The sequence below is a fragment of the Haliotis cracherodii genome, unplaced genomic scaffold (genome assembly GCF_022045235.1).
Source record: "Haliotis cracherodii isolate W230 unplaced genomic scaffold, xgHalCrac1.p SCAF_7, whole genome shotgun sequence".
Classification (NCBI taxonomy): Eukaryota; Metazoa; Mollusca; class Gastropoda; order Lepetellida; family Haliotidae; genus Haliotis; species Haliotis cracherodii.
The window spans coordinates 43,677,668-43,704,656 of NW_027266330.1; the positions used below are offsets into that span (position 1 = coordinate 43,677,668).

General features: G+C 43.6%; 2 protein-coding genes and 1 pseudogene across 2 annotated transcripts; 2 read left to right on the forward strand and 1 right to left on the reverse strand.

Annotated features, from left to right (window-relative positions):
- Positions 1 to 1,504: 1,504 nt before the first annotated feature.
- On the reverse strand, positions 1,505 to 8,074 carry LOC139447524 (uncharacterized). The gene is made up of 2 exons (XM_071228930.1): positions 7,972 to 8,074; positions 1,505 to 5,350 (listed from the first exon to the last, which is right to left on the reverse strand). Exons 1-2 carry the CDS (start codon positions 8,036 to 8,038, stop codon positions 4,494 to 4,496), a joined length of 924 nt encoding a protein of 307 aa, XP_071085031.1. The 5' UTR covers positions 8,039 to 8,074; the 3' UTR covers positions 1,505 to 4,493.
- Positions 8,075 to 17,740: 9,666 nt separating this feature from the next.
- On the forward strand, positions 17,741 to 20,435 carry LOC139448905 (uncharacterized). The gene is made up of 5 exons (XM_071230424.1): positions 17,741 to 18,196; positions 18,278 to 18,609; positions 18,708 to 19,139; positions 19,332 to 19,444; positions 19,675 to 20,435. The coding sequence occupies exons 1-5, from the start codon at positions 17,741 to 17,743 to the stop codon at positions 20,433 to 20,435; spliced, it is 2,094 nt and encodes a 697-aa protein (XP_071086525.1).
- An 814-nt stretch (positions 20,436 to 21,249) lies between these two features.
- Positions 21,250 to 22,293, forward strand: LOC139448906 (uncharacterized; annotated as a pseudogene).
- Positions 22,294 to 26,989: the final 4,696 nt, after the last annotated feature.

Below are 26,989 nucleotides of genomic sequence, written 5' to 3' on the forward strand. Positions count from 1 at the left end.
GGGACTGGCAGGAATAGTGATAAAATTCATTTCTCGTAGGTTGCAAAAGAAAGCATTAAAACACGATAGTATTCGGATACTCACCGAAGCAAAGTTGAACAGCATTGAGGATCATATTTTGACAGCAGTGGCCGATTGTAAGATATCCGAGGATGAGTTTCGTTTAGTGCTGTCGGAACACACCAAATACAATGAAATGAAGCAGGAGATTCGATCAAAATCTCGTAAGACCAATGGTATTAGCGAAGACGATAAAAAAAAGTTCATAGAACAAGGGAGGCAACAAGCGCGTCAATTATTCCGTGCCAAAACCAAAGAACTGGTTGGAGATTAAAAATAAATTGCTTACTATCGTGTGATTACATTTAGACAAATGCTTACATAAATATATAATAATGGAAAAAACTATTAAATGGAGAGAATTACCACAAGGGTTTTATTATATCAGTGATGTCAAACCAACCAAATACGGTAATCAATTGTTTCTTATCAATTTACAAAAAGAGTGTAGTTATATAGTCTGGTCTCCTAGTAAAATGAAGGAAGAACTTAATAAAAATGTTGAATATCGCTTTATCGATAAAAATAATGAAGAATATTTTTATTACCATTTAGACTCATCTAAAGCAATGATTGGACCCAGGTATTGGTGAGCTAGAGCCATGACTATCGTTAAATCACATAATCATTTTGGCATAAAAAATTCCATCTGTAGTGGAAGTGAGCCAGAGCCATCATTACCTATAAAAATTTATATCATAGACTCCAGGTGGTGGTGAGCTGGAGCTTAATCTTATGACTATCGTTGAATCGCATAGTCATTTACACATAAAAAATGCTACCTGTAGTAGCAGTATAGGTATATGAATCCCGCTCCAGTGGAAGTGAGCCAGAACCCCCATTACCTATAAAAATTTATATCATAGACTCCAGGTGGTGGTGAGCTGGAGCTTAATCTTATGACTATCGTTGAATCGCATAGTCATTTACACATAAAAAATGCTACCTGTAGTAGCAGTATAGGTATATGAATCCCGCTCCAGTGGAAGTGAGCCAGAACCATCATTACCTATACTACTGCTGATGATACTCTGAAGTATAGAAGACTGCCTCCGTTGTCTAGTGGAAACAGCTTCTTCCTTCTTTAAGATGCAAAAACCCAGCAAACAATTTTTTAACTTCAAAAAGCAGACTTGCAGCTGTTTGATGAGGATTGTGAGAATATGCAGAAAATAACAAACTTAGCCAACCTGTTCGTAAAATGGACTTGTTCGACATTCTAATCGGGCAGTCATCATTGTTAATATATGGGTAAATGGTTTTTTTTGACGTTTGTACATTGTACTTGCTCGTGGCGGAGTATAAGGGATTTATTAACCCGCTGTGAAATTATTTCCGTCCAAGGCGGGATACAGAGTATTTTATCAAGATCACGTGGACCGATCAGACCTCATCATTCTGACATGGAGGTATGATAAATACCTTTGAACCACACAACGCGTAATGATGAATATGCGTTTATTTGATCACATTGTATACACATTGTATACAATAATTCGCAAATGCATTTCAAATAATCCAACCTCATGTTACATACGCGGCTTTAAAATGATTTCCAAGTTAAACATCCGACATTCTATGAGCAAGAGAAACTAATGTGTATTAAATTTATTATTGTTGCATTGTGGCATGGCTGGTTGGGAATGGTTTAAAGGATTTCTTGAAATGTAATATCATGGTGTAGTAGGTACTTAATTATAACTCAATGTGGACATGATGTTACGAGGGGTGTTCATTAAAGATTTACCCTAAACCACTTACTGTTATCATATTTGGTTGAAATTTCACATGTGTAATGATACATGTATCTATGGGCTATGTCTGAATTTGCAGCACCGAACTATTAATCTTACCACTTTTACAGGTGTTATGATCGAGTAGGGTGTGACGATGGAGCCAGTAGAATACCGAGCAGTGATTAGGATTTTATATTTGAAAGGTCGCACACCAAAAGAAACTTTCGATGAAATGAAAGCAACTTATGGGGAAGATGCCCCATCATATGACGTTGTTAAACACTGGCATCGCCAGTTCAAGTGTGGTCAGACATCTGTGGAAACAGCTGCCATTCCTGGTCGCCCCCATTCAGCCATTGATGAGGACACTATCCATCAAGTGCAGACCGACGTATAACTGTTCGCCAGTTAGCACAAGATGTCAAGATCAGTGTAGGGTCTGTGGAAAAAAATCATCCATGACAATTTGAACATGCATAAGGTGTCTGAACGATGGATTCCCAGGCTGCACACACCTTTCCAAAAGCAGGAACGAGTCAATTGCTCAAAGGATCTTTTGGACATGTGCCCAAAAAACCAGACAAACTTTTTTGACAGACTTATCACACAGGATGAAACATGGGTCCATCACTATGATCCTGAGACTAAAGTTCAGTCGATGCAATGGAAGCATGTGGAGTCACCACCCCCAAAGAAGGCACGTGTCCAACCCTCTGCAGGCAAGGTCATGCTGACGGTGTTTTGGGACCAGCACGGAGTAGTGATGATTGATTTCTTGGCAAAGGGTACCACAATTACAGGAGCTTATTATGCTTCACGGCTGCGGAAATTGCGGGACGCTATCAAGCTTAAGAGGCGTGGCATGCTGACGAAGGTTGTCCGTCTCCTGCAAGACAATGCTCCAGTACACAACTCTCATGTTGCCTAGACAGAAGCGGAGTCCTGTGGCCATGAAATCCTTCCACATCCTCCTTACTCTCCTTACCTTGCACCATCTGACTTCCACCTCTTTCCAACCATGAAGTCATTTTTGACGGGAAAACGTTTCACAGATGATGAAACACTGATTTCTGAAGTCAAGTCCTGGTTTGAGACGCAAAATGAGGGCTTTTACAAGCGAGGTCTCCGTAGTTGCATAAAACGATGGGAGAAGTGTGTAACTCTTGGTGGTTCCTATGTGGAGAAAGACTAATACCTATGCCAAGTTTCATTCCACTAGGTCCATCGGAAGTGGGTCAGGGGAAATCTTTAATGAACACCCGTCGTATGAAATACAAGTTATCTGTGATCTCCACCATTACAATTAACGCGATAGACTCTGTTATCTCAAATACCATTTCCACAACAATATATTGAAAAAAGTCTCTTATGTCAAGAACTGTTGTTTGTTATTAATAATCCACCATAACCTGAAAGAAATTCACTTAACATCGAACATGACTAACCCCATGCGACCGTTATACCCGAAATTCACATAAACATTAACTTTATCTGTCACTCGTTTGGTTCCGTGATAGACTCCGCCATATTCAGAATTTTGAGAAGTATAATAGGTGGTAGTACAACATTACATATTCATAATGTCACATCTCTCATGTTAATAAATACTTAACAGCACAAACGACCAAATGTAGAGATGGGTAGGAGTACAAAAAAGTATATACTAACGGGAAAAAAGTAACCGTGCTTCATATAAAGTTCAATAAAATTAAATTTATTATATTTTAATCAGTACATATTTATTAAGACATCTCGACTATAAGGTCATTGCTAACAATTTGTACGTGCATGTTCAGGCACGGCTCACAATGTGTACGTGCAATGTTCAGGCACGGCTCACAATTTGTACGTGCATGTTCAGGCACGGCTCACAATTTGGATGTCAGGTGTTTATTGGCAGCATGAAACTAACAAATATGTTTTTTGAAAGTGAACAGCAGATAATGATTGCTTAGGTATCAGGAGCTCGTAAATACACTTTTGTTTAACCGTAAATAACGCTTACGCAATGACACGGCTTGCTGAAAATCAATGTCTACGCGCCGTGTGTATGCTGCAAACAAGAATGGCACAACAGCAGGGCAACACTTATAACTTGCGACTGGCCGGTCGTCCACGTGTGTCGTCACGTCAACAAGACAACCATATTCGGATTGGGCATCTACAGAATCGGTACCAAACTGCCACATTTACAGCTCGGACAATTCTTGGTTGAGACCAATGAGTGGTAGAACCGTACACAACCGCTCGAGGAACCACAACATCCAGCTCCATGTCCACCGATACGCTCCATTCTGCTTAGACGTCACCGCCAGGCACGCCTAGCTCGGAGTAGACAGCATATGAGTTTTAGAAGACAAGACAGAAGTTCACAGATGGGTCCAGGTATCATTCGGACAGCTCTGTGTGCAAATGCAGGGACGTCACATCTCGTTGCAGAAGGATAATACCCGCCCACGCGTCGCACGTTTAGTAAGAGGCTTTGTTTAGAATCATAATATTGCTACACTGCCACAAGCAACCGTTTCTCCAGAGCCAACGTAACGCAAACGGTCGCACCAACCCTCCTTTACTCGTCCCTATTTACATCAAGCATAGATAAAATGTTATAAATCGCATTTCTAAACTGAAGTTTGTATGATAGTTGAAGTTATGTTACCAGATCCATGGTAATAAAACATAATTTCAGAAGGGATTTTATTCAGCAATGAATATCATCTTCTGTTTTGGTCTACCATTGAAGAGATCAGGCTCTTTCTTTGTACTGTTGCTTCCTGTTCTAAGTATATTTGCAGCTTTCTTAGCCATGGTAAATGTAGACAAAGCATCAAACCTGGCTAAGAGTTCATCCTTGTATGACATGACACTGTCCCGTCCGCTAATATCGGCGGCGTGTTCAGGGGAGGTCATTCTATACATATGACAGATATGTGCTTGTGGCTCATGTTCGTGCCCATTAGTCCCATACATCGGCTGTTTGATGTGCAGAATATCTTTGTAATCCCTTTGTCTTTCGTCGCTATGGTTACTTTGACGGGGAATTTGACCCCTTGACAACCTTGGTGGTACAGGTGATGGAACCATTGGGTCTGTAGGAGTATACCAGGGTAGAGGACGAGGTCCCATAGGAGCACCAGGAGAGATGAATGTCCTTGGAGAATCTGTTCCACGAGGAGGAATACTGATAAACTCGCTGTTGGACACATCGTTTTGATCCTTATTGGTGAGGCGTGCTTTATCGTCGTGGCCAGATAAGCGTACATGTCTCTTACGGATGTATCGTCTGCACTTGGCAGCACAATATATGGCGCTGCAACCGCCGTATATTATTATCATAACAGGCAGAACACAGAACATCGCCATATTGTTCTTATCCGCATAAAATTCATTGATTTTCGTCAAGAGGTCTTTGTCCTGGGGAGATGCAATTGTCGTCGAAGAGACTATCTCTGTCTGGAGCAGATGGCGTTTTCTAATAACATCATTTCGAATGTCGAATTCGTAATTGAAGCCGGGATTTTTTCGTCTGAGGACGGTATTCCGCAGTTCGTCCGCTGCAAGTAAAAAAGACAGAGTGAAGACAGTAAGCTGTCAGTGTGTTGTGCCATTTCGTGTGCATATTCACATGACCATTTTAGGAGCTGGGATTAAAAAGATTTCCTTGCTGAACTGTTTCTTTGAGCATACAAGTTGGTATTTCTTCCCGGATTAGCAAAATCAAAACCAAACTTTGGTCAAGAAGTCTATCTGGAGCTTCAGATATATCGATGATCTGATATCGTTCAATAATGGCCAAATAGCCAGTTCCCTTCGACTGATTTACACATCTGAACTACGAATGAAAGAGATCTGTAAAGCCGTCCCATCTGTTTCATATCTAGATCTATGCATAAAGATTAACTTTCTAGTAGCCAACTTTCCCTTTATGACTAAGCAACTACAGCTGTTGGTGTGTTCATTTCACAAGTGCAATTAAGCATGCACTTTCTACGAATATTTAAAAGAACGTAATTCGACTCTGACGCAAAATTTGTTTAATCAGGTATTACAATATTCACGGGTTTCTATAAATCTTTCAAAAAGTTTTGTGGTTGATATGTTTGACGTATCAGAGACCAAAGTGATGTCCGATGCAATTCCTTATTTCGACTTGTACGTTATATGTTCCTGTGTTTTCTGAGGTGAACTGACTTGTTTTTGCATGTGTTTGTGACGGGTGCCACCGGTGGGGCAGGGTACGCTAACTATTTCGCGAACACCTGGTATCATTACATTTTGAGATTGATTAATAGACACGTGTTCGTGGTATAGTCGGAATCATACAATGGCCTTCTATTTAGCCTTTAACACAACACGTGTGTATATTTCGTACAGTTTTCTAGCATACAACCTTCTGGATAAGTAGTAGTAGTAGTAGTAGTACTAGCAGTAGTAGCAGTAGAAGTATCATTATCATTATTATTATTATTATTATTATTATAGATAATACAGTATTCTAGCATACAACCTTCTGGATAGGGTGTATGTGTGGGAACAGCAGCAGCAGCAGCAGATAGATTAAAATAAAAAATGCAGCAAAGAGGGTTTGGGTGATCCTGGCACAGTCAGGCTGCTTAGGCTCATCAGCTCAGGACCCTTGCCCCCTCCACACGCAGCCCAGACAGCGACTGGGACTTCTCACAGGAAGCGATGCCTAGTCGAACCCCCAAGAACCTTTCGGAGAATGTGAAGACTGCCAAACACTGCAGCCGTCTACATTACCCAGATTGTCAGAAGGGATGTATTCCTTGCATCAAACCCGGGTTCTCTCCCATTGTCAGTCAACAAATTGGGAGGTACCGAACCTAAGGCACCAAGAACAATGGGGATTCGGACAACGAGATACTTGGGATGCAAGCGTGACATTTCGAAAGCAAGGTCCGCATATTTTGCCATGTTTTTCCTGAATCTTGTCAAACACATTAGTGTCAAAAGGCACAGAAAATTCAATGATATAAATGATTTCATTCGATTTATCAAAGATCGGGTTTGTTGGCCTGGATTATTATTATTGTTATCTTTGAAAATTTGATGCTGTGGTTTTACTATTTTTCACTGATTTTCCAGTTTAAATCATAATTCTCCCAAGGATAGTGTTAGGATCAATGTTCCAATTTGTAATTATTAAAAGTGATATAGATAAACATTCCACTTCACTTTATTCGTGATTAGACGTGCCCAGTACACTTATGATGATATGACTTCCGATCGATTTTGCTTGACAGTGATTGAGGAATAGTCAATAATTCTAGTGTCATCGAATGTGCATCCGTATCAATCATCACACCCTTACCTTTCTAGCAAAGTTTTAAAATTTATCGGTGAAAAAACCCGATTTGTAACAATTTTAGAGCATTCCCTTCAGGTTTCTGTCCAACGATTGATTGATCGTGTATACGTTAAGTTTTCAACTGTTCCACCTAAGTGTTTGTGATAAAAAAAAGCTTACTGACAGAATAGAACAAGACCATTAATGTTTTGTGAAAGGGGTATGGTAACATGCACCTCTCCCAGAAAACCCGTACAGCTTCTGGTGACGCCTTCATAGTTTTATTTATAGTTTTGCAAGAAACATACACCCACGACCTACCCTGAGAAAAAGTAGCAATCCCTCGATACAAGTACGATAGAGGGAAAGTACATATGTCAGCTAGTCAATAATCATTTGAAGTATTTCCACTGGCACTGTCAGGGCTGGTAAGGAGAAACCGACTGAGTGTTGGACTGACAGTTTAGATCCAACACCAGATGAACATTGTTACCAAGTATGACGTCAAAGCTATGGTACCGATATCAAAAAAGATTCAGTGAAGGCCTAAAACTGTCCTTCTAAATACTTTATGTTCATACTTCCACAGCCGAGAAAAGGACGAGCGTGGCATATGACTACCAAACGGTAGGCTCAGTACTTATCTTCATTTCGTCACATGAAAGGTCAGTATTGCCCTTCGCCTTTCTGGTTAAATGAAATAAATAATAATGTGATTGGAATGTTAGCAGAATGAATCCATGGCAAATATACTTGTATTGAGAGTAGTAAGTGCTAAATACTAGTATATAGCTTCTATACCATTTTTTTATACTTCAGCAAATTGATAGAGAATGAGTCTTAGGTTTTCCAGTTGACATGACTTACCCACTATCACTCCCATCCTTGTCAGAATCAAAACAACGAGCAGGGAGTAAGTACTGTGTTTCTCCATGTCCGCCCCTGTGAACGTGCTCGACCGGTCTAAACCCACTTCGCTCTACGTATGCTTTGTGGTGAGTTCGATAAGTTTATATTGGTCTCATTACGAACGCTGCGTTTTGGCGATTGACTCAAATAAATGCTGAGTTTCTGATCATGATGCAGGTTTATTCTGTTAAGCATGTTCCCAATACCATCAAGTTCCTCCACTTATACTATCATTACTGGCGTGGTAGTAGTTTTACACCACGTTTTGTTATATTCTGGCTTATTTCCCCATTTCACGCTAATAATGATATCAATTAAATTTAGATCAGAAAATAAGAAAGCACTTCGAAACTAAGCTTATATGCTGCAAGTATGTTTAATTTTATTATATTGGCCACAAAATATGACTGAATGTTACTATGTTAATTATGTCATTGATGACGGTGCTATTTGTCACGATTTAAGTTATTGAGGAGCCAAGACAAAACCCGATCAGCCATGCTGCTCTTGGTTGTACTTCGTTTTATTAACTACCATCGTTATCACCTCTAATAAAAGCAATATCACTATATGGTTATGATTATGATATGCATGTGGTTGTTTATGTGACCGTTTCTATATCTATTTGATTTGTACATTGTATATGCCGAAAATTGAGCGAGTTGGGTTACGCTACTTCAGCAATATTCCAGCAATATCAGCAGAGGTGCACCAGAAGTGGTCTTCACACCTTGTACACATGGGTCGAATCGAATCCAGGCATTCGGGATGACGAGCGTAGAGCGTACGCTTTACCGCCAGGATATGTCAATATCATGAAAAATGGCAACATCATGAAGAATGTGTCAATATGATGAAGAATGTGACAATATCATGAAAATGGTGTCAATATTATGAAAAATGGCAACATCATGAAGCATGTGTCAATATCGTGAAGAAATAAAAAAACCGTGTGGTTTTATTTTTTGGGTTGTTTTGTAGCTAGGCAGCAAGAACGGCCGCAATTGTAACTGTTGACAGTTCGCCATAACACTCCTAACTAGGATCGGCAAAATAAATCAAGTGTCATTGGCAGAGATTTTAACATTGTATTGATCACGGTCGATGTCATGGGCCGTTGCCTAGTTATGACCGACGTTGTCAATTGATATTAACCTTTATAGGAATCAATTTCTACCGATTCCAATCAGTCTATTGTGTTTACACGCAATGCAGCAGTTCTTTCACAGTAAAACGAACATCAAAAGTGTGAAACGAATTTGTCACTTAGTTTTCACTGATTGAGCGTGAAGCTGATTGAGATTAAAGTAAATCAACATAGATGATGAAAACGTTTCCATAGACTCACCTCTTTGTAAAAACAGAATGATATATACTGGCATTACCTTTTATTTACATTTGTCGATGTTCATATTTTCAATTGAGCTGTTTAGACCATAAAGACAAACAGCTCGAGCAGTCTCAGTACGTTAGTTGTGAAATACATATTTTAGTGCTGTATGGATTTGAAGAATTCAAGTAAATGAAACAATTGTCAGACAAATAGACAGTTATATATTTTATGACCTCCCTGTGCCTCCACGCATGCACTTTGGCGACTCGGGTTAAAAAATGAGTGTCCAAAGTATTCAAATCAAACTGTACCAGCTTGAACACATTATCACCACCAGGTATCTAACTTATGATGATGGGCCAATAATGAGGAAGCATAATCCTTCTCAAGAAAAGAGTATGTTTTTCTATCTATTCGGGTTTTCATTTTTACGTAAAGCTATCAAATATGGAATAGAATATCACACGGTACTGCCGATCCAGCATTACTGTATCCGTGACTAATATGAACAAATCTAAGATATGCTCAGAAGAGAGAAATGTGGATGCTATGTGTCCAGTATGCACAACTAAAGACCTTTTAGCAGACGTATGTAGTTCACATTCTCTATATTACTAACTTCGTTTGTTATAAGACGACCACGCCCTGGAATACCGCCGAAAAGGGTTCCAGATACGTGTTGGTCGCTGTTTGTCCAGTACTTGGTCGTCCCGATGAGCATTTCAAGGAGCTTTGTGTGGCAATTCGATTCATATTTCGTCTATATCTGCAGCTTTTTGGACACGTTCGATATTGTAAATGGTAACCCTTTGCTTCTTTCCACAAACTGGTTTCAGCAATACAACTATATAAAGCTATGCAAATGTTGAAGTATGGATATGACGCTAAGATTACTTTGTTGAAGGGGGTTCTCGGCCATATTCATAAAGATCTGTTAATGTTCTTGAGATATTCTTTATATTAATCTTTAAAAGCTCTCTTACAGTGTGAATCACGGTCAGACTGCCCTAACCGCATTTGCGGCACATGTAAGGTCGGTATCAATCTGTTTCGTCTAACTTTAAAAGCAGGTAAACAGTAGCAATTAGACAACCCAGTTATAATCAGAGATGAGAAACTTTGCTGGTTACACAAGGTAGGCATGTTCATCAAACCATTTTAGTGTTAACAAAGGTGCAGAGAAAGACATTTATATTTGAATGCATTATTTATTTATCTGTGGATACAGTATACGACAGGAAAACAAAAGAAACCTGGTGACGGATAAAATGTTCCATCGGCATATATAATGACTGCATCACAGAAGTGTTCAAGGTTAGATCATGTGACGAAAACCAGGATTCGCTTGTCATTCCCTTTGTTGGGAATTGTATCAACTGCTTATATATTCAAAACAAGTGCGCTACACTTGCAAAACTCAAAACTCCACCCAAATCTTGGCTATGTCCGTCCATACTCCAACTATACTTCGCGTATTTATTTACTTAATTTAATTACAGTTCTTAACTGAAAATAAATGTCAAAATGTGTTTGAATCTATTATCTGATATTAATATCTGTATTTCTAACTACTTAGTTAACTTCCATTTTCAAATTAAAAAACCCTTCAATTAATCTTATCCCGTTACTAAGTATTCAAAGAAAGTCACTGCTACTAATCTCAATATTGTAACACTACCTCAGGTTGTCCCAACCCGAACACCCCTATGCCCATTGAAAGTCTCTCCCAAACAGATTATACTGGTCAGTGACTACACGGATGACACTGAGCCATGGAGAAACTGTCATGCATGGTTAAACAATCCAGGCATAGTGAAGCTCTAAACAAATGACGACCAGGGTTGTAATCGTATGGTCAGCCTTCAGTATCCCGCATCTCGTACACAATGCCATGCTTCAGTGGCCAACCGACCATTTAATTATGGGCAGCTAACCCATTCATGACGCTGTGCTGTTGGCAATGGTAATGATAATCAAGCTCCTGTTGTCTGATTTGTATTGACTACACTGTGAACATTTTGATAGATATATTTCAGTTTCTTTACTCAAGGTATATAAAAGACATGTATAACATCCCTGCTGGAACCAGTGTCCCGCCAAAGTGCCTATGATACCTGCTTGTCCTGACTCTCTTCGTGGTTACAGAAACTCTGCTAGTCGGCACACAAAAGTATTTGCCAAAAGTCTCTGTGAATTCGAGTTTTACCAGCTGAACTTCCGTTAATCCTGTCGACCTTTAGTCAGAGTGAGTGAGTGAGTTGGGTTTAACGCCGCTTTTAACAGTATTCCAGTTATATCACGGCGTGTCAGTTTAATGTGGGAGGGATGCCCGAAGTGATACGAGTCTCAGACGTTTACCACTTCGGTGAAACCCATGACGACGGGTATGATGCTGACAAACCTAGAAACATAATCGGGGGATTCGAACCCACAATCATAGGTTTCTGGCGTGTCCAAGGGACACAGGGAATCGCGGCGCCTTAGACATCTGGGCCACCCGTGCCCCCTTTTGTCAGACAGTTGACAAGTCAGTTTAATTTGTAAAATCCCGCTAATGTCAAATAAGGTTCATATTGCACACATAGAGTCAGCTTTCTTATTCTTTATCTTTGGAAAAGACGTACTATCAATTGAAATTTGGTTCCTAGAAAAGCCAGAAAGTATGTTTAGTTTATAAGACATATAGGCGAATGCATCGAAACATCCCAAGACATCCTTAGGTGATATTTATATATACTCAACAACAAAAGTTCCTGTGACACCAATATTCTAGTGTATTTTTCAAACAAGTAAAGTTTCGTTTTCAATATTGTAGTACATGTATGGAATCAAGTCACAAAAACGCAACTGCTACAGAAAAGCATGCATTCCATGCAAAAGTTGACTTTTATGCAAGCCCCATGCATTTCACAACCCAAGAATGGGTATAAAAATGTATGCGTTAACGGGATTCCATATGCATTGTTTAGCATCGTGCTGACAACAACCACTCAGAAAAACAACAAAATTAAGCTATATTCAACATTAGGAAATGCCACGCCTATTGAAAAAAATTGAGTCAACGTGATGTTGCAAGACTATTTAACGTCCACAGAAACACCATTTGGTGTTTATGGCAACGTTGGCAATAGACGAATGCAGTCAGAGACCATCCTTGGAGTGGCAAGCCACGCGTAACCAATAATCGATAAGACAACTGAATTCGAACAACAAACCTACGAAATTGATTCCAGCCAGCAACAGTGACTGCGAGAAGCATCCCTGGCCTTATCTTTACGAACCGTACGTCGTCGCCTCAGATGTGCAGGGATTGTCGCCAGGAGACCCGCCAGACGTCCCATTTTGACAGGAAACCACAGTCAAGCACGTCTACAGTGGTGCAGACAGCATCTACGCTGGACGGCCATGCAGTGGGGACAAGTTCTATTACTGAGTCTCGTTTTCACCTCAGCCAAAGCGATGGACGGATTCGAGTGTACCGACGTCGAGGTGAACGTTACGTCAACATTGTGTCATGGAAGAAGATCGGTTCGGGGGCGGCAGACAGAGGACGCGTTTGATAGTGGTAGAGGGAAATCTCAGTGGACAGCGGCAGCGAGACGAGATGATCGGCCCTGTTGTTCTACCGTTTTTGAGTCGTCATGGCCCAGGTATTACCTTTCAACATGACAAGGGGCGGTCGGGTCGCCTAGTGGTTAAAGCGTTCGCTCGTCACGCCGAAGACCCGGGTTCGATTCTCGACATGGGTACAATGTGTGAAGCCCATTTCTGGTGTCCTCGCCGTGATATTGCTGGAATATTTCTAAAACCATACTCACTCACTCACTCACTCAACATGACAACGCCCGGCCTCATATTGCTCGACTTGATCAGGATTCTCTGCAACAAAACGACGTGAATGTCATCCCATGGTCGGCTCGCTCCCCTTATCTCTCACCAATCGAGCACATGTTGGATGAGATGGATCGGCGCCTTCGACGTCAACCACGTGTTCCACAGACACTCCAGGAACTTCGAAACATGCTCCAGCAGATATGGACAGATATCCTACAGGACTTTGTGCGACGCCTGGTCCATTCCGTGAGACGAAGATGTGTTGCTTGCAGGTGGACACACACGCTATTGATTTGTAAATTCACATTTTGGCACGTTGATGTTTTTTTTTTTTATGAAATCACAGTTTCTGAAGTCAGTATGGCAAATTAAACCGTTTGAACACTTACAGGAGTCTTTTATCTGTTGCAAACCGAAATTGATTCAGATTTGGTAAAAAACATAACTTTGCATTAAATCTTATTCAATGAACACTTACAGGAGTCTTTTATCTGTTGCAAACCGAAATTGATTCAGATTTGGTAAAAAACATAACTTTGCATTAAATCTTATTCAATGTCACAGGAACTTTTGTTGTTCAGTATATATATATATAAGCTACGTCACGGTATTAATGCTACAGACGTCACACAATACATTGGCGTTATGAAAGGGAGCTGAACTGGTCATTTGTTGCCGTGATACAAGGCTGTCAACAGTGAAAGAACTACCTGAAATCATAAACAGGCCATTGTCTGTAAATTATACGGCTACAAGTGCGTATTGGCCTTGTTTGATCACTGATCAATATCACTCTCCGTTGTTCGGGCGGCCTGTAACTATCTGCCAATAGAGTTTCATCCCCACCCCCCCCCCCACCCCCCCCCCCCCCCCCCCACCCACCCCCCCACCCCCCCCACCCCCCACAATGATGCCTTATTGACAAGCTGCCGGTGTTGCTGATTTATCACAGGGGTTAGTTGCAATAAGTCAAGTATAGTTTGCATAGCTCATTAGTAGAATGACCTGCAGTGTTCATAATGATTTGTTTTGCAAGCGTATATTGTGATCGTGGTGTAATAATACAGTTAATTTGTCGCTCATATTAAACGCAAAGAGTGAGATAGGATAAGGTTATGCAAGGGTTACAAATAGGAAATCAACAAAAGGGGTAACTGGAATATATGTTATCACAGTAGCATTGGCACTTGTCATAAAAAATACTATGGTTTGTTCATACAAACTATATGGAAAAGAAACTCGGTAAGGCAACATCACCTGCAACAGACTAGGAATGACCCCACCCCATGATATTGAAACATCAACCCTTTCTAAATGTCATAGTTAGTAGTTGTGGGCATCGGTCTGGAACCGCTCCTGGCTTCTGATTGGTGGAGAGGGTCACGTGACCTCTGTGACGTCACGTGACCTGCGCATGGCATAGTGGGTCATGCGTGCGCATTCAAGATGGCGGCACATCCGTTTCCGGTGGCGTGCGCATCCAAGATGGCGGCAAATCCGTTTCGGTGGTGCGCGCATCCAAGAGGGCGCCACATCCGTTTCTGGTGGCGCGCGCACCTCCAAGAGGGCGTCGCATCCGTTTCAGGGGAGGGGGGGGGGGGAACCCAGAGTAGCGGTCGTAAAAGATGATCTAGATCGACATTGTTGTTCTTTTGTTGTTCTAAAAATAGACGTGGTGGTGAAGGGCGGGAGGGAGGGAGGGAGGGAGGAGGCGGGTTCTTTGTTTGGGTTTGAGGGTCGTCAAAGCAAAGGATGAAAGCGTTCTTTCGGGAGAGATGGGTGGCCCTGAAAAGGGCCGTTTTGAGGAAGATCACTTCTTTACATACATGTACACGCAGTGGTGCAAAGGCACGGGTGGCTTGACAACTGTCTCCTGACAGGACACTTACTGGTGCGCGTTAAACGCCTCACGTAGGTGTCCTTCAGGACAGTGTTGCAATAGATGCACTGGAAAGTGCCATCCCGTGCCCTTGTGCCAAGGGCATATACTGGCATGCACCCTTGGGACCTGCCGCATTGCCATGGAGGTAGCGATTGCAATGCTACTGCTTATTTCTCCGAGTGGTACCCTTTGCTTAGTGGCAAAGGGTGTGTCACTGAAATGATCTCCAAATCCCAGTTTTCTGATTTATTTTCCATGCTGCTGCTGCTGATGATGATTATTTTCTTTCTTTTTTACAAGTGACACTGATCCACTCAAATGGTTGTTCTCTTGTTTTATAGGAGAGGCACTGATACCCTGCTTCCTGATTGGTTCGCCAGGCAGCAGCTCCGATTGCTTCATTCCGGTGCCTGGCCTGCACCTCGGTTTTCCAAAACGGACCGACCCCTGTGTTTCTTTTCCATAGGAAATGGATTTTACCATGGGAGAGAAAGCACAACACCGGTTCGACCAATGAGAACCCACCATGGTCAGAGCGTGGCCTCTGATTGGTCGACAAGCCAGGCTTCTGATTGGTCAGATTTCGATCCGGTTTTTTTTCTTGGGTAGCCTTGTTATTTTTTAGGTAGACGGTCGTCTGAATGCTAAAGGTGTACCGTCATAGGTAGGTATGAACGTGATGTGGGAATGCCTACGTGATGTATGTTGTGTCAAACACACACACACACACCCCCCACCCCCACCCCACCCATGCAAATCGTGATGTCATGTGTGTGTGTCTTCAAACAGACGTTGACGTTGATCCATAGAATTATTATGTCATGCCTACGTGATGTACGTGATGTTGCCAGGCACACGTGGTGTTTCACGCGTGTCTTTATGCAAAACGTGGTGTCATGTGTGTGTGTGTGACTAAAAACATTTATTTAGTATTTAGATGGATAGAGAAAGATCGATAGACATACGTAGTGTTTCACCTGTGTCTTCATGCAAACGTAGTGTCATGTGTGTGTCTTCAAATTATTAGTATTTAATTTTACAGGTGTTGACACTCGCGTAGGTCTACGGACGTACTGTTACACGTGTTTTCATGCACAGGTGATGTTTGACTCGTGTCTCCATGCAAACGTGGTGTACTACGTGTCTTTATATATATATATTTATATATATTTGCACTATTCGTCACCACGTCTCCGTCACATGTCTTTGTCTCAGCTATTCTTGATGCGATGATGATGATGATTTCTTTTTTTATCACAAGTGACAATGACCCACTCAAGTGGTTGTTCTCTTGTTTTATAGGAGAAGAACCGGATCGAAAATCATTGCTTCCTGGTTGGTCCAAAATGCAACGCACTGATTGGTCCTTTCCGGTGCCTGGCCTGCACCTCGGTTTTCTAAAACGACCCGACCCTTGTGTTTCTTTTCCATAGGAAATGGATTTTACCATGGGAGAGAAAGCACAACTCGGCTCGGGTGCTGTCTTCTGATTGGTCGGTGCTGTCTTCTGATTGGCCGACATGTTATAGTACAGACGTTCATCAGACACGCATCGCTATCATGACGAGCAACCAAAGTATGCCCTATCGTTTGGAGAGGAAACATACCACACGCTCCAGACGGTTAAGAACTGCTAACCATACGTATCGTTTGACTTTCAACCCAGACTACTTGGACACCGTACCACCGGACCGCGTTCCCATGGAACTGCCGGCTTTATTTGACAGAGTGATTGTTGACTTTTATCAACAGATGTCAGGCCAGAAGGGAGATCGTATTGGTCTAGGTATTGATCATCCCGCTTTGAACACTCCCATATGGATTCCCTTTCGTCGCTTTGAAGATCTCCATGGTCTAAATATTTTGCATGCCGTGGAAAAAGTCCAAAAGTCCAACATAAACCTGAGCATCGATGCCACCATGGTTGTGACTTTAGTACACGTAGCAGATCCCGACAGGCTAGGATCGGGCAGTGGTGGTCCCCGACTGAAAAACGTGATTGGACTTTTTAACACGCAAAAAGGGTATTGTACAGATCAAGAACGAAGATCAATCCTGTTTGGCACGGGCCCTGGTGGTGGCACAGCATTATGCCCAGAAGCCCCACCCTCTGACCCAAGAATGGACCAACCAGCGAATGAGACTGACGAGAACAGATCGAGTCGACGTTCAAGGCATACGAGCACGGGACTTGTTTCGACGCCTTGGCCTGCCTGGACGACCTAGCATGCGTGGGACGCGCCTTGGCCCACCTGAATTATCAACTGAAAGTCTACAGTCAAGAGGTGGACCAGAGACTGTTGTACAAATGTGATGAGGCTCCACCTAATGCCACCGTACTGCATTTATACCATCATGATCAGTACGACGATGTGATCACTTCCATGCCAGCTTTTTATGCGTCTATCCATTACTGCGAACGCTTCGACCAACGTTACGACCATGCCGAAAAACATCCCTGCACCAAGCAATACCTCTGCCACCGCTGCCTCCACTCTAGCTATTGCGGACCAAAGGAAGAGCACGGGATCCCTTGCTTGACATGTCAACGTTGGTTCCCAAATCAACAGTGTTACACCTAACATCTTCAGTCACCGTCAGAGGGAAAACCCAGTGCCTGTCAATCGATTCACAGGTGTCCGACCTGTTTTCAGCTGGTCCACGTCTTGGAGACCCCCATGGTTCACTACGAGTGCTCAGATGAAGAACATCCCTGCTTGGTGTGTCGAGAACCCATGACCCCAGACCATCGCTGTTACATGACGCCTCTCCGTGAAGAAAACGAGGATGAAGAGGGGGAGGAAGAGGAGGAGGAGGGGGAAGAGGAACAACATCACATACGAGACAACGTCCAATATGTCTTCTATGATTTTGAACGCATGCAAGACACGGGGGAACACATTCCAAATTTGTGCGTGGTGCAGTTAGGATGTGAACGGTGCATCAGTGAAGTGGGCAAGGACTTGTGTGAACACTGTCCATGGAGAGAAGAAGGGTATGGTCCGAACCATGAGATCTTGTTTCGAGGCCCCACGACGCAACATGATGTGTGTGTGTGGTTGATCACGCAAGCTGAAAAACCCAAGAAGAAGAACCAAGAGGAAGAGGAGGGCAGCACACGCAAGGGGACAACAGCACACCTGGGGAAATGAAAACGGGATGGAACTCCCTCAAGAAAGCACTCTTCAAAACGTCAACGACATTCATCACCCCAGCAGGAGGAGGCGGAAGAGGTGGAGGGGGAAGATGTCGTAGAAGTGGACGCGCCAACCCCGTTGGAGGAGAAGACAAAGAAGACAAAGAACAAGAACACCACAACCACCACAACAGTCCAGAAGGAGGACCGCATTTATGTGATGGCACATAATGCACGATCCTATGATTTACACTTGATCCTGAAGGGTCTGTACCCCCTTCTGGTGAAACTCCCCACCAAGATTCGAAATGGTCAACAAATTTTACAGGTGACCCTGGGATGCTTGTGTTTAATACCTTACCCACTGAAAGCATTTCCAAAGAGCTTTGGGCTGAAAGAACTGAAGAAAGGGTACTTTCCGCACTTTTTCAATACCGAAGCCAACCAGACCTACAGAGGTCCCTATCCACCAGCCGTCATGTATGATCCCGATGGCATGTCTCCCGCAGAACGCACAGTCTTCCTCAAGTGGCATACCCAAAAGTGCAAGAAGGAGCCTTGTTTGACTTGCAAGGAGAACTTTTAGCCTACTGCCAGAGCGATGGGGACATTTTGAGACGAGGATGCGCTGACTTCCGACAGAACGCCATCAACTCAGTTTGCATGGATCCCTTTGTAGAAGTGATGACAGCTGCTGCGTTCACCATGAAATCCTTCCGAAAACACGACCTGAAACCCAATATCATTGCCATTCTTCCACCTCAAGGCTACCAACCCAGGAGAAACTATTCCCAGGCCTGTATGCACTGGCTCAATTATCTGATGGAGGTGAAAAAGAGTTCACGTGTGGAGAGGGCCAACATCAGTACAGTGTGGATGGCTATGATCCAGCGACAGGCACCATCTACGAATTCCTGGGCTGTTTCTGGCATGGGTGTCAGGCATGTCACAAGACCCAACGTGGAGAACCTCATCCCGTCCTGGGCACGTCGTTGGGAGCACGTTATACCGACACCCGTTACCGCCTGAGTCTCTTGAATCAACACCCAGAGGTGAAACGGATCGTCAGCCTGTGGGAGCACGAGTTTACAAAAATGCAACAGGAGGACTCCGCTCTGCGTGCTTTCTTGCAGGGGCCCCACTGTAGCCACGTCCCTGAGCCGCTCAACCCTCGCGATGCCTCCTAAGGAGGACGCACCAATGCCACGCGATTATGCTACGAAGCCCAAGAAGGTGAAACCATCAAGTACATCGATATTTGTTCCCTTTATCCTTACATTTGTAAGAGCGGAGCATTTCCCACAGGACACCCGACCCTTCTCCATCAACCCCCTGTGGACACGTTGTTTGAACTGAAAGGCCTGATCCAATGTCGTGTCCTACCCCCGAAACGACTCTACCATCCGCTACTGCCTTACAGATTGGGTGGCAAACTGCTCTGTCCTTTGTGCCGTATGTGTGCCTATACCCGGTCAGACTCCCCCTGCAAGCACACTGACGAAGAGAGGTCATGGGTGGGTACGTACGCCACTGTAGAGCTCCATGAAGCCATGAAGAAGTATGACTACCAGGTACTTCAGATCTACGACGTTTGGCATTTTGACACCTTTGCACAGCATGACCCCGACACCCAGCAAGTAGGACTCTTTGACACTTATATCGATCGACATTTCAAGGAGAAGCTCGAAGCCAGCGGATCCCCTGAGGGATGTACGGATCACGACGCTTACATCCAGGAGATCTACGACAAAGAAGGCTTTGGGTTGGACAAGGACCGCATTGAAAAAAACCCAGGACATCGCACGATTGCCAAGATGCAACTGAATTCGCTCTGGGGCAAGTTTGGACAACGGTTAGACTACAGTCAGAACATCTATATGAATGATCCTGTACAGTACTTTACATTGTGGAGGGATGAACGCAATACCATCAAGGATGTTACCGTTGTCAATGAACACATGGTGGAAGTGACCTATACCCACAAGAAAGAATTCCAAACCCCTCATTCTCAATTTAATGTCGCCATTGCTGCTTGGATCACTGCCCAAGCACGTCTCAAGCTGTACGAGACTCTTGCCGTGGTGTACTTTGACACAGACAGCGTCATTTACATTCATCGACCGCATGACGCGAATCCAGAGCTGGGCCTTACGTTGGGTGAGTTTACAGATGAACTGGACGGAAACACCATCAAGACGTTTGTGTCAGGAGGCCCCAAAAACTATGGCTATGAGTAAATGAACCCGCAGACCTGATGGAACGTGCATGACCTGCAAAGTGCGAGGGTTCACTTTGAATTACAGAAACCAACACCATCTCAACTTTGACACCATGAAAGGACTGATACTGGGACAACGGCCTGGTAAAGAGGGGGAGAAAATCAGTTTGGATTACCCTCATCAAATCATTCGTAAAGGACCTCTGCATGAAAACGCTCTTGTGACCCGACCCACCCGAAAAGACTATCATAGCATGTACGACAAGCGACGTCTCGTCTACGACGAAACCACAGGGCTGCCTGTAGACATGCTCCCCTTTGGGTACAGAGACAACTAGGTCACTTTGGGGGTGTCACAACGGATCGAAACTGAATTGACATGGACACCTACAGAAAAACCAGATCGAAATCTGACCAATCAGAGACCGTGCTCGGAACATGGTGGGCTTGGATTGGTCAAAACGAGGTTGTGCTTTCTCTCTCACGTTACAAGAAAAGAAACACAAGGGTCGGCCCAGTTTGGAAAAAATTGTTGAGACTCAGACCAGGCACCGGAACGGACCAATCAGAAAGCAGTACATAAGTGCCTTTTAATACGACCAACGCTCACCGGTCAACACTTTTCACTGAACGGACCAAGCAACAACATCATCCCTCTGATTTATGTTCCTCATGTTGTGTTGGTTGTTGGCGTTTTATCTGGAAGAAACACGTGTTTGGAGAGAGTACCATCAAGTGTTGACACGCATCCGTGAAGACTTGGAAAGAAACAACGAACAGAAAATCCGGACAACATCATGATGAAACGGTGGAATTCCAAGACATGGAGCGACATGGGTGGTAAAGGAAGCAGTGGAGATGAGAACGATGACATAACTGCTGAACTGTGGGGTGAAGTGTACGACATGTTGTGTGCAAAGATAAAGGCCGACGATGCGTACGCCAAGATACGTTCAAAGATGAGGAAACTGACTGAACCCAAGAAAGTAGCACCGAAGAAGACGATAAAGAAGACCCTGAAGAAAAAAACAAGCAAACCAGCAGCAGCAGCATCAACAACAACCACAGCAGCAGTTACCACCACAGCAGCAGCTGCCAACACCATCACCACCCTCACAACAGCGCCGGTCACCACCACTACAGCAACAACAGCCGCAGCAGACTCCGAAACGAAAGGGACATCCTTTTTTAAACCTGCAACACCTGCAAAAAGATGACCACGGAAGAAATTGTCTCTGAAGATCTCTCATCAAGAACAGCTGTAAGTACCATGCTATTCTTTGTCTCAGTCATTCCTGATGTGATGATGATGATGATGTCGATGTTGATGTTGATGATGAATATGACTATTCATATGATTCTTTTCTTGTTGGATTGACAGGATTGACAGGACCCCAGATGTCAGTTCAGTCCAGTCCATGCTAGAACAGTGGTGGGAACAAACCCCTCGGGAGCCAGCCTTTTCACCGAATGCACCTGTGATGATGACGACCGGTGACAGTGATGATCATGAAGCGCTCAAGCTGGCAACTCTCCCTTCCATGGATCTGGACACACCCACCCAGCTTGATGCTTCTTGGTCACCAGCATCACCGGGAGATGTCTTCTCCTCAGGTATGCCCATGGTTTGCAACGATGATAATGATGACAACGTTGACCAGGATCCTTATGGAGAAGCTCAACTCAGTCCCCTACAACGTGAATGTAGCGCCTGCCGACACAACAACATGTTAAGATACATAAGGTGCAACAGTGGTCAAGTGATGTGCCATGTCTGTTTCAGGGAGGCAATAGACTGTCCTTGTTTAACTGATGGACCTCTCACATGTTTGGGACCTGTTTGGGACAGTGTGATGGAGGATCACATCTTATGGTGACCCCATCTTCACTCGAAGAGCTTGAAGATAGAAGAGCTTGAAGATGGAAGAGGAAATGTTTACGCGTTGTTGTTGTAGGGACATGTAAAGCACTCCCTCCTCCATTGTCTTTTTGTATTTCCTATGTATCTGGTTGTGGTTCTTGTTGTTCAAAATTAAACAGTGATTGATTGAACTGACTCTTTGTGTCTTGATTGATCTCAACTCCAATAGAGTGCCGAACCGAGGGTAGAGGTTGAGTTGAGATGTCGTCTACGTTGTCTGTCTGTCTGTCTGTGCGTCTGTCATGTCAGTGCACATGCTCGTTGTAAAAGTGAAGAAAAAAGTAAAGTATAAAATAAAAAATAGATAAAAGAGAAAGGCTATGCTTGAAAGATCAGCTGCCTGGTGTCAGTCATTCCAGTACACACCACCACTACCACCGTGTGTCATGTCATGTGTCATGTCATGTGTGTCAGTCAGCCCAAACACAGGATGACGTCACGTGATGATGAGGTGGATGATGAGGAGGAGGAGGTCATGACCTTCCATTGAAGGGGGTAGGGAGGAGAGTCTCATAAAAGCAAGCGAACCCTCAGACCTTCTTTCAGTGAAGTCACAGTCATCAAGGAGCAAAGGCGGTCTATGAATGCCATGTCATCCTCCCGTGATGTCCCCGATACCGAGTGGGTGTCTGAAAAGGCGAGAGAAGAAGAAGTGAGAAAACACACACTCTTTATGGACGACACATGGCGGCTCAGTGACATTCTGGAGGGACCTTTTCCTTCTTACACCTTGTGTCATCCTTCTCATCCTAACTATGATTCATTTCAAGAACGTCTGAGGTCTTTTCAAACGTGGCCTAAACAGATGACCCAGACCCCTTATGACATGGCCATGGCTGGCTATTTCTATCAAGGACGAGGTGACCGTGTTATCTGTTATTGCTGCGGTGTGACACTCTGCCAATGGGAAGCCACAGACAAACCCTGGAAAGAACATCTGAAGCACGCCAAAGTCCCCTGTGAATACTTGTGTGTGTTTTGTCCTGATGGAGAAGTGAACGAAAAATACAGACGTTTGGTGTCCCAAGAAGCACGGAAGAGCAGAGTCAAGTGTCTTGTTCACCCCAAGTGACAAAGTTTCTTTTTTTTCATAGTGTACAGAGTTCATACCCTCGTGGTCACCCTCGTTGTCACCCTCGTGTTCACAAAAATCACAGGGACGCCCCCCTCATCCTGTGACTTTTGTTTTGTTGTGTTGGTTCATGTGAGCGGGGGATTAAAAAAAGTTGAACAAATAGTAGTGTTATGTTGTCTGTAGGATGAAGAAAAAACAAAACAGGATCGAAATGCACATCCAGATAAAAACCGGATCGAAATCTGACCAATCAGAGGCTTGGGTTTTTGGCCAACCAGAGACCGCGCCCGGGTCATGCTGGACTCTGAATGGTCGAACCGGGGTTGTGCTTTCTCTCCCATGGTAAAATCCATTTCCTATGGAAAAGAAACACAGGGGTCGGTCCGTTTTGGAAAACCGAGGTGCAGGCCAGGCACCGGAACGAACCAATCGGGGGGCGCTGCCTGGGGAACCAATCAGGAAGCAGGGTGTCAGTGGCTCTCCTATAAAAACAAGAGCAAACACACACACACACACACACACACACACTGCATTCTATGAAACCAACCATGCCACCTCGATACAGTTGTATGAAGTGCCAGACCGACAGTCACAGTTACCTGTTCTGCACTGAAGTGACATGTACCGAGTGCCACGCTCAAGGTCACCGTTACTATGTCTGTCCGAAGATAAGCAGACAAGATAAGCAGAAGACTTCCCCGTACTTCTGTTACAACTGTCAAGTCATGGGTCATTTCGCTGCAGATTGCCCAGAACCCAGTCGAAAGAAGACTCCTCAGGGCCCCAATTACAACTGCCTAGTCGTGGGTCATTTTTCTGCAGATTGCCCAGAACCCAGTCGAAAGAAAACGTCAGCAGTCCCGTCCACGTCGACACCCGTGACACCCGTGACACCAGTGACACAAGTTCTTCATCTCATAGAAGCCATGCATGTCGATGTCCTCGACCTAAAAGAATGCATCACACAACTCCGTGTGGGCATCACACCTTGTCTAGAGAAAAGAAAACGGGACAGAAACCCTCAAGAAAACACTCTTCAAAGCGCCGACGACACCTTCAGTCCGAGGATGAGATGGAGGTAGAGGATAAAGAAGATAGATCATCTGAACAAAGTGACTAACGCATGGAGCATGCTGCTCCACTGATTTTTCCAGTTTCCCATCGTTTCCAGTTTTTCCAGTGTTCCAGTGTTCCTATCGTTTCCTGCCGTTTCCAGTTTCCAGTTTGTTTTCCAACGGCCCTTTTCAGGGCTTTCACCCTTTGCTTTGACGACCCTCAAACCCAAACAACGAACCCGCCTCCTCTCCCTCCCTCCCTCCCTTCACCACCACCGCCTTTTTTCTATTTTAGAACAACAAAAGAACAACAATGTCGATCTTGTTCACCTTTTACGACCGCTTCTCTGGGGTTTTTTCCCTCCCTCCTCCTCCCCGGAAACTCCCCGGATGCGCCGCCCTCTTGGATGCGCGCGCCACCGGAAACGGATGTGACGCCATCTTGGATGCACATACCACCGGATACGGATGTGCCGCCATCTTGGATGCTCACGCAGGACCCACCATGCCCTTCGCAGGCCACGTGACCGGAAGTGACGTCACAGGGGTCACGTGACCCCCTCGACCAATCAGAAGCCAGGAGCGGTTCCAGACCGATGCCCACAACTACTATAGTTGTTATGTGCATTTTACGTGATTCAACGAGAGAGCAGTAAGTTGAGTAAGAAAATTGTGCATCACGATTAAAAGATGGATTTTTAACGATTTCGGGTTACATTTGTGACTTTTTGGGGAGATATTTATGTATTTTAGCTTTTAGCCTTTGTATGAAAGAGATAATATACCACCCCTCTAATAGCTTCAGCTTCTAAAGATGCAGTCGGCCTTATAGAATGTCCAGAAAAAAATCATTGGATCCAAGTTATGTACAGCAATGCCATGCAATGACAAAATAAAATCAATGTATTGAGTCTGTTTCCGCTATCCCAAAGACATCGACACTGCCATGGTTACAGGAAAGGACGAAGGACAAATGATGCCATTCATCTGGAATATTTGTTGCCTCTCCTTCGGGAACCATTAGGACTACACAAAGTAAAAACAAGAGTATACGCTGTGTCATTGAAAGAAATTAAACGACTCCACCAACGTTTGCTCATGGTGGTGAGAATCTGTGAGAATCCACAATATCGACTGGAGAGTACAGTTCTTGATATCGATTTGAAACTTTTGGCCACACCAGAAACAGGCTCCGCTAAATCAAATAATGACCGCATGTCCTTGAATTTGAAATTTGCAAACGAGAGGATCGATACCTTAATTTAAACAAAACTCAGTTTCTTACAATGTGCTACAATATTTCAAATTTCAGGGACCACCAACAATTTCATTTTCCTGTATGAACACAATATCATCCAGGTTGTTCAATTATAGGAAAGTGTTGCAGAACGTGGACTTGGCAGCTCGTGATGTAAATTACATTACTTGTGGCTGCCAAGACTCATCATACTGCTACCAACCTGCGTTCATATAATCACAGATGACTTCTCTATTTTGACAACAACAACCTTTATCAGTTATTCACAATACCGTAGGCAGCCTCCTACCAACTGGGATCACAACTTTAAAATCATTATGGATGCTGTCGAAGCATATGCCTATTGTCACTCCAATACCCTCACCTTGGTTAGAGAGGGAGAAATGAGCACCGAGGGCTGATCACTAAAATAAGTCTCTTGGACAAATAAGAATAAACGCTTGAATGCAAATATAGCATTATATAGACTCAAGTCGCATGGACTTAGCAAGGACATTCTGGACTTCTAGATTTTACAGGTACTTGGCCAACATAGTATCTGGACAACATGTGGTTGGTACAAAACGTGGCGAGCGAGAAGTGGTCAGTTTCCCAACCTCGTGGGACTCAGCCATGTTGGACAGTAGTGCCATGTTGGACAGTAGAATTATAGAAATTCAATATAAGCAGTAATTGTAGTTAGAATATATTTAGTAAACCGTGTCAGTCACAAGTGTTACTTATTTTCGTTATATCACGACATTTCTTCAAACTCCCCTTCTTTCTATTTCTCTTATGCTTATTAATCAGAATTTCTGCTCAGATTGGCAAAATCAAAACAAGGTAATTTGGCCAAGAACTTGAACTTAAGCTTCAGATATATCGATGATCAGTAACCATCAAATAGCATTTTCCCTTCCACTGATGTACCCATCTGAACCAGAAATCAAGGAGACCCGTGAGGCCAATTCAACTGTTTCATATGCATAATGATTCCGAGTGACAAAACACTCTCCACAAAACAGTATCACACGAGGGATGACTTCAACTTTCCAGCAGTCAACTTTCCCTTTATGTCGAGCAATATTCCTGCAGCTCCAGGCCTTGGTGTCTACATTTCACAACTTTGAGGTACGGGGTTAACATCTGTTGTTTCAAAATGCGCCGAAGCCGTATATGCTGGACATTAATGAGCGCCATGCTTGTATTCATTTAGGAAAGTCCTTTGACACCTTGGAGGCATACGATGCTTTGTATCAATTTCTTCAAAAGTCTCTCCTCGATG

What these genes read in the sequence shown, in the direction of transcription:
- LOC139448905 (XM_071230424.1), top strand. Translation starts at nt 17,741, where the DNA reads ATGGTTCACTACGAGTGCTCAGATGAAGAACATCCCTGCTTGGTGTGT. An exon ending in CTGAAAGAACTGAAGAAAGG is followed by an intron (nt 18,610 to 18,707) that starts GTACTTTCCGCA and finishes TGTCTCCCGCAG; the next exon opens with AACGCACAGTCTTCCTCAAG. An exon ending in GTTTCTGGCATGGGTGTCAG is followed by an intron (nt 19,140 to 19,331) that starts GCATGTCACAAG and finishes GCTTTCTTGCAG; the next exon opens with GGGCCCCACTGTAGCCACGT.
- LOC139447524 (XM_071228930.1), bottom strand. Translation starts at nt 8,038, where the DNA reads ATGGAGAAACACAGTACTTACTCCCTGCTCGTTGTTTTGATTCTGACA. An exon ending in AAGGATGGGAGTGATAGTGG is followed by an intron (nt 5,351 to 7,971) that starts GTAAGTCATGTC and finishes TTTTACTTGCAG; the next exon opens with CGGACGAACTGCGGAATACC.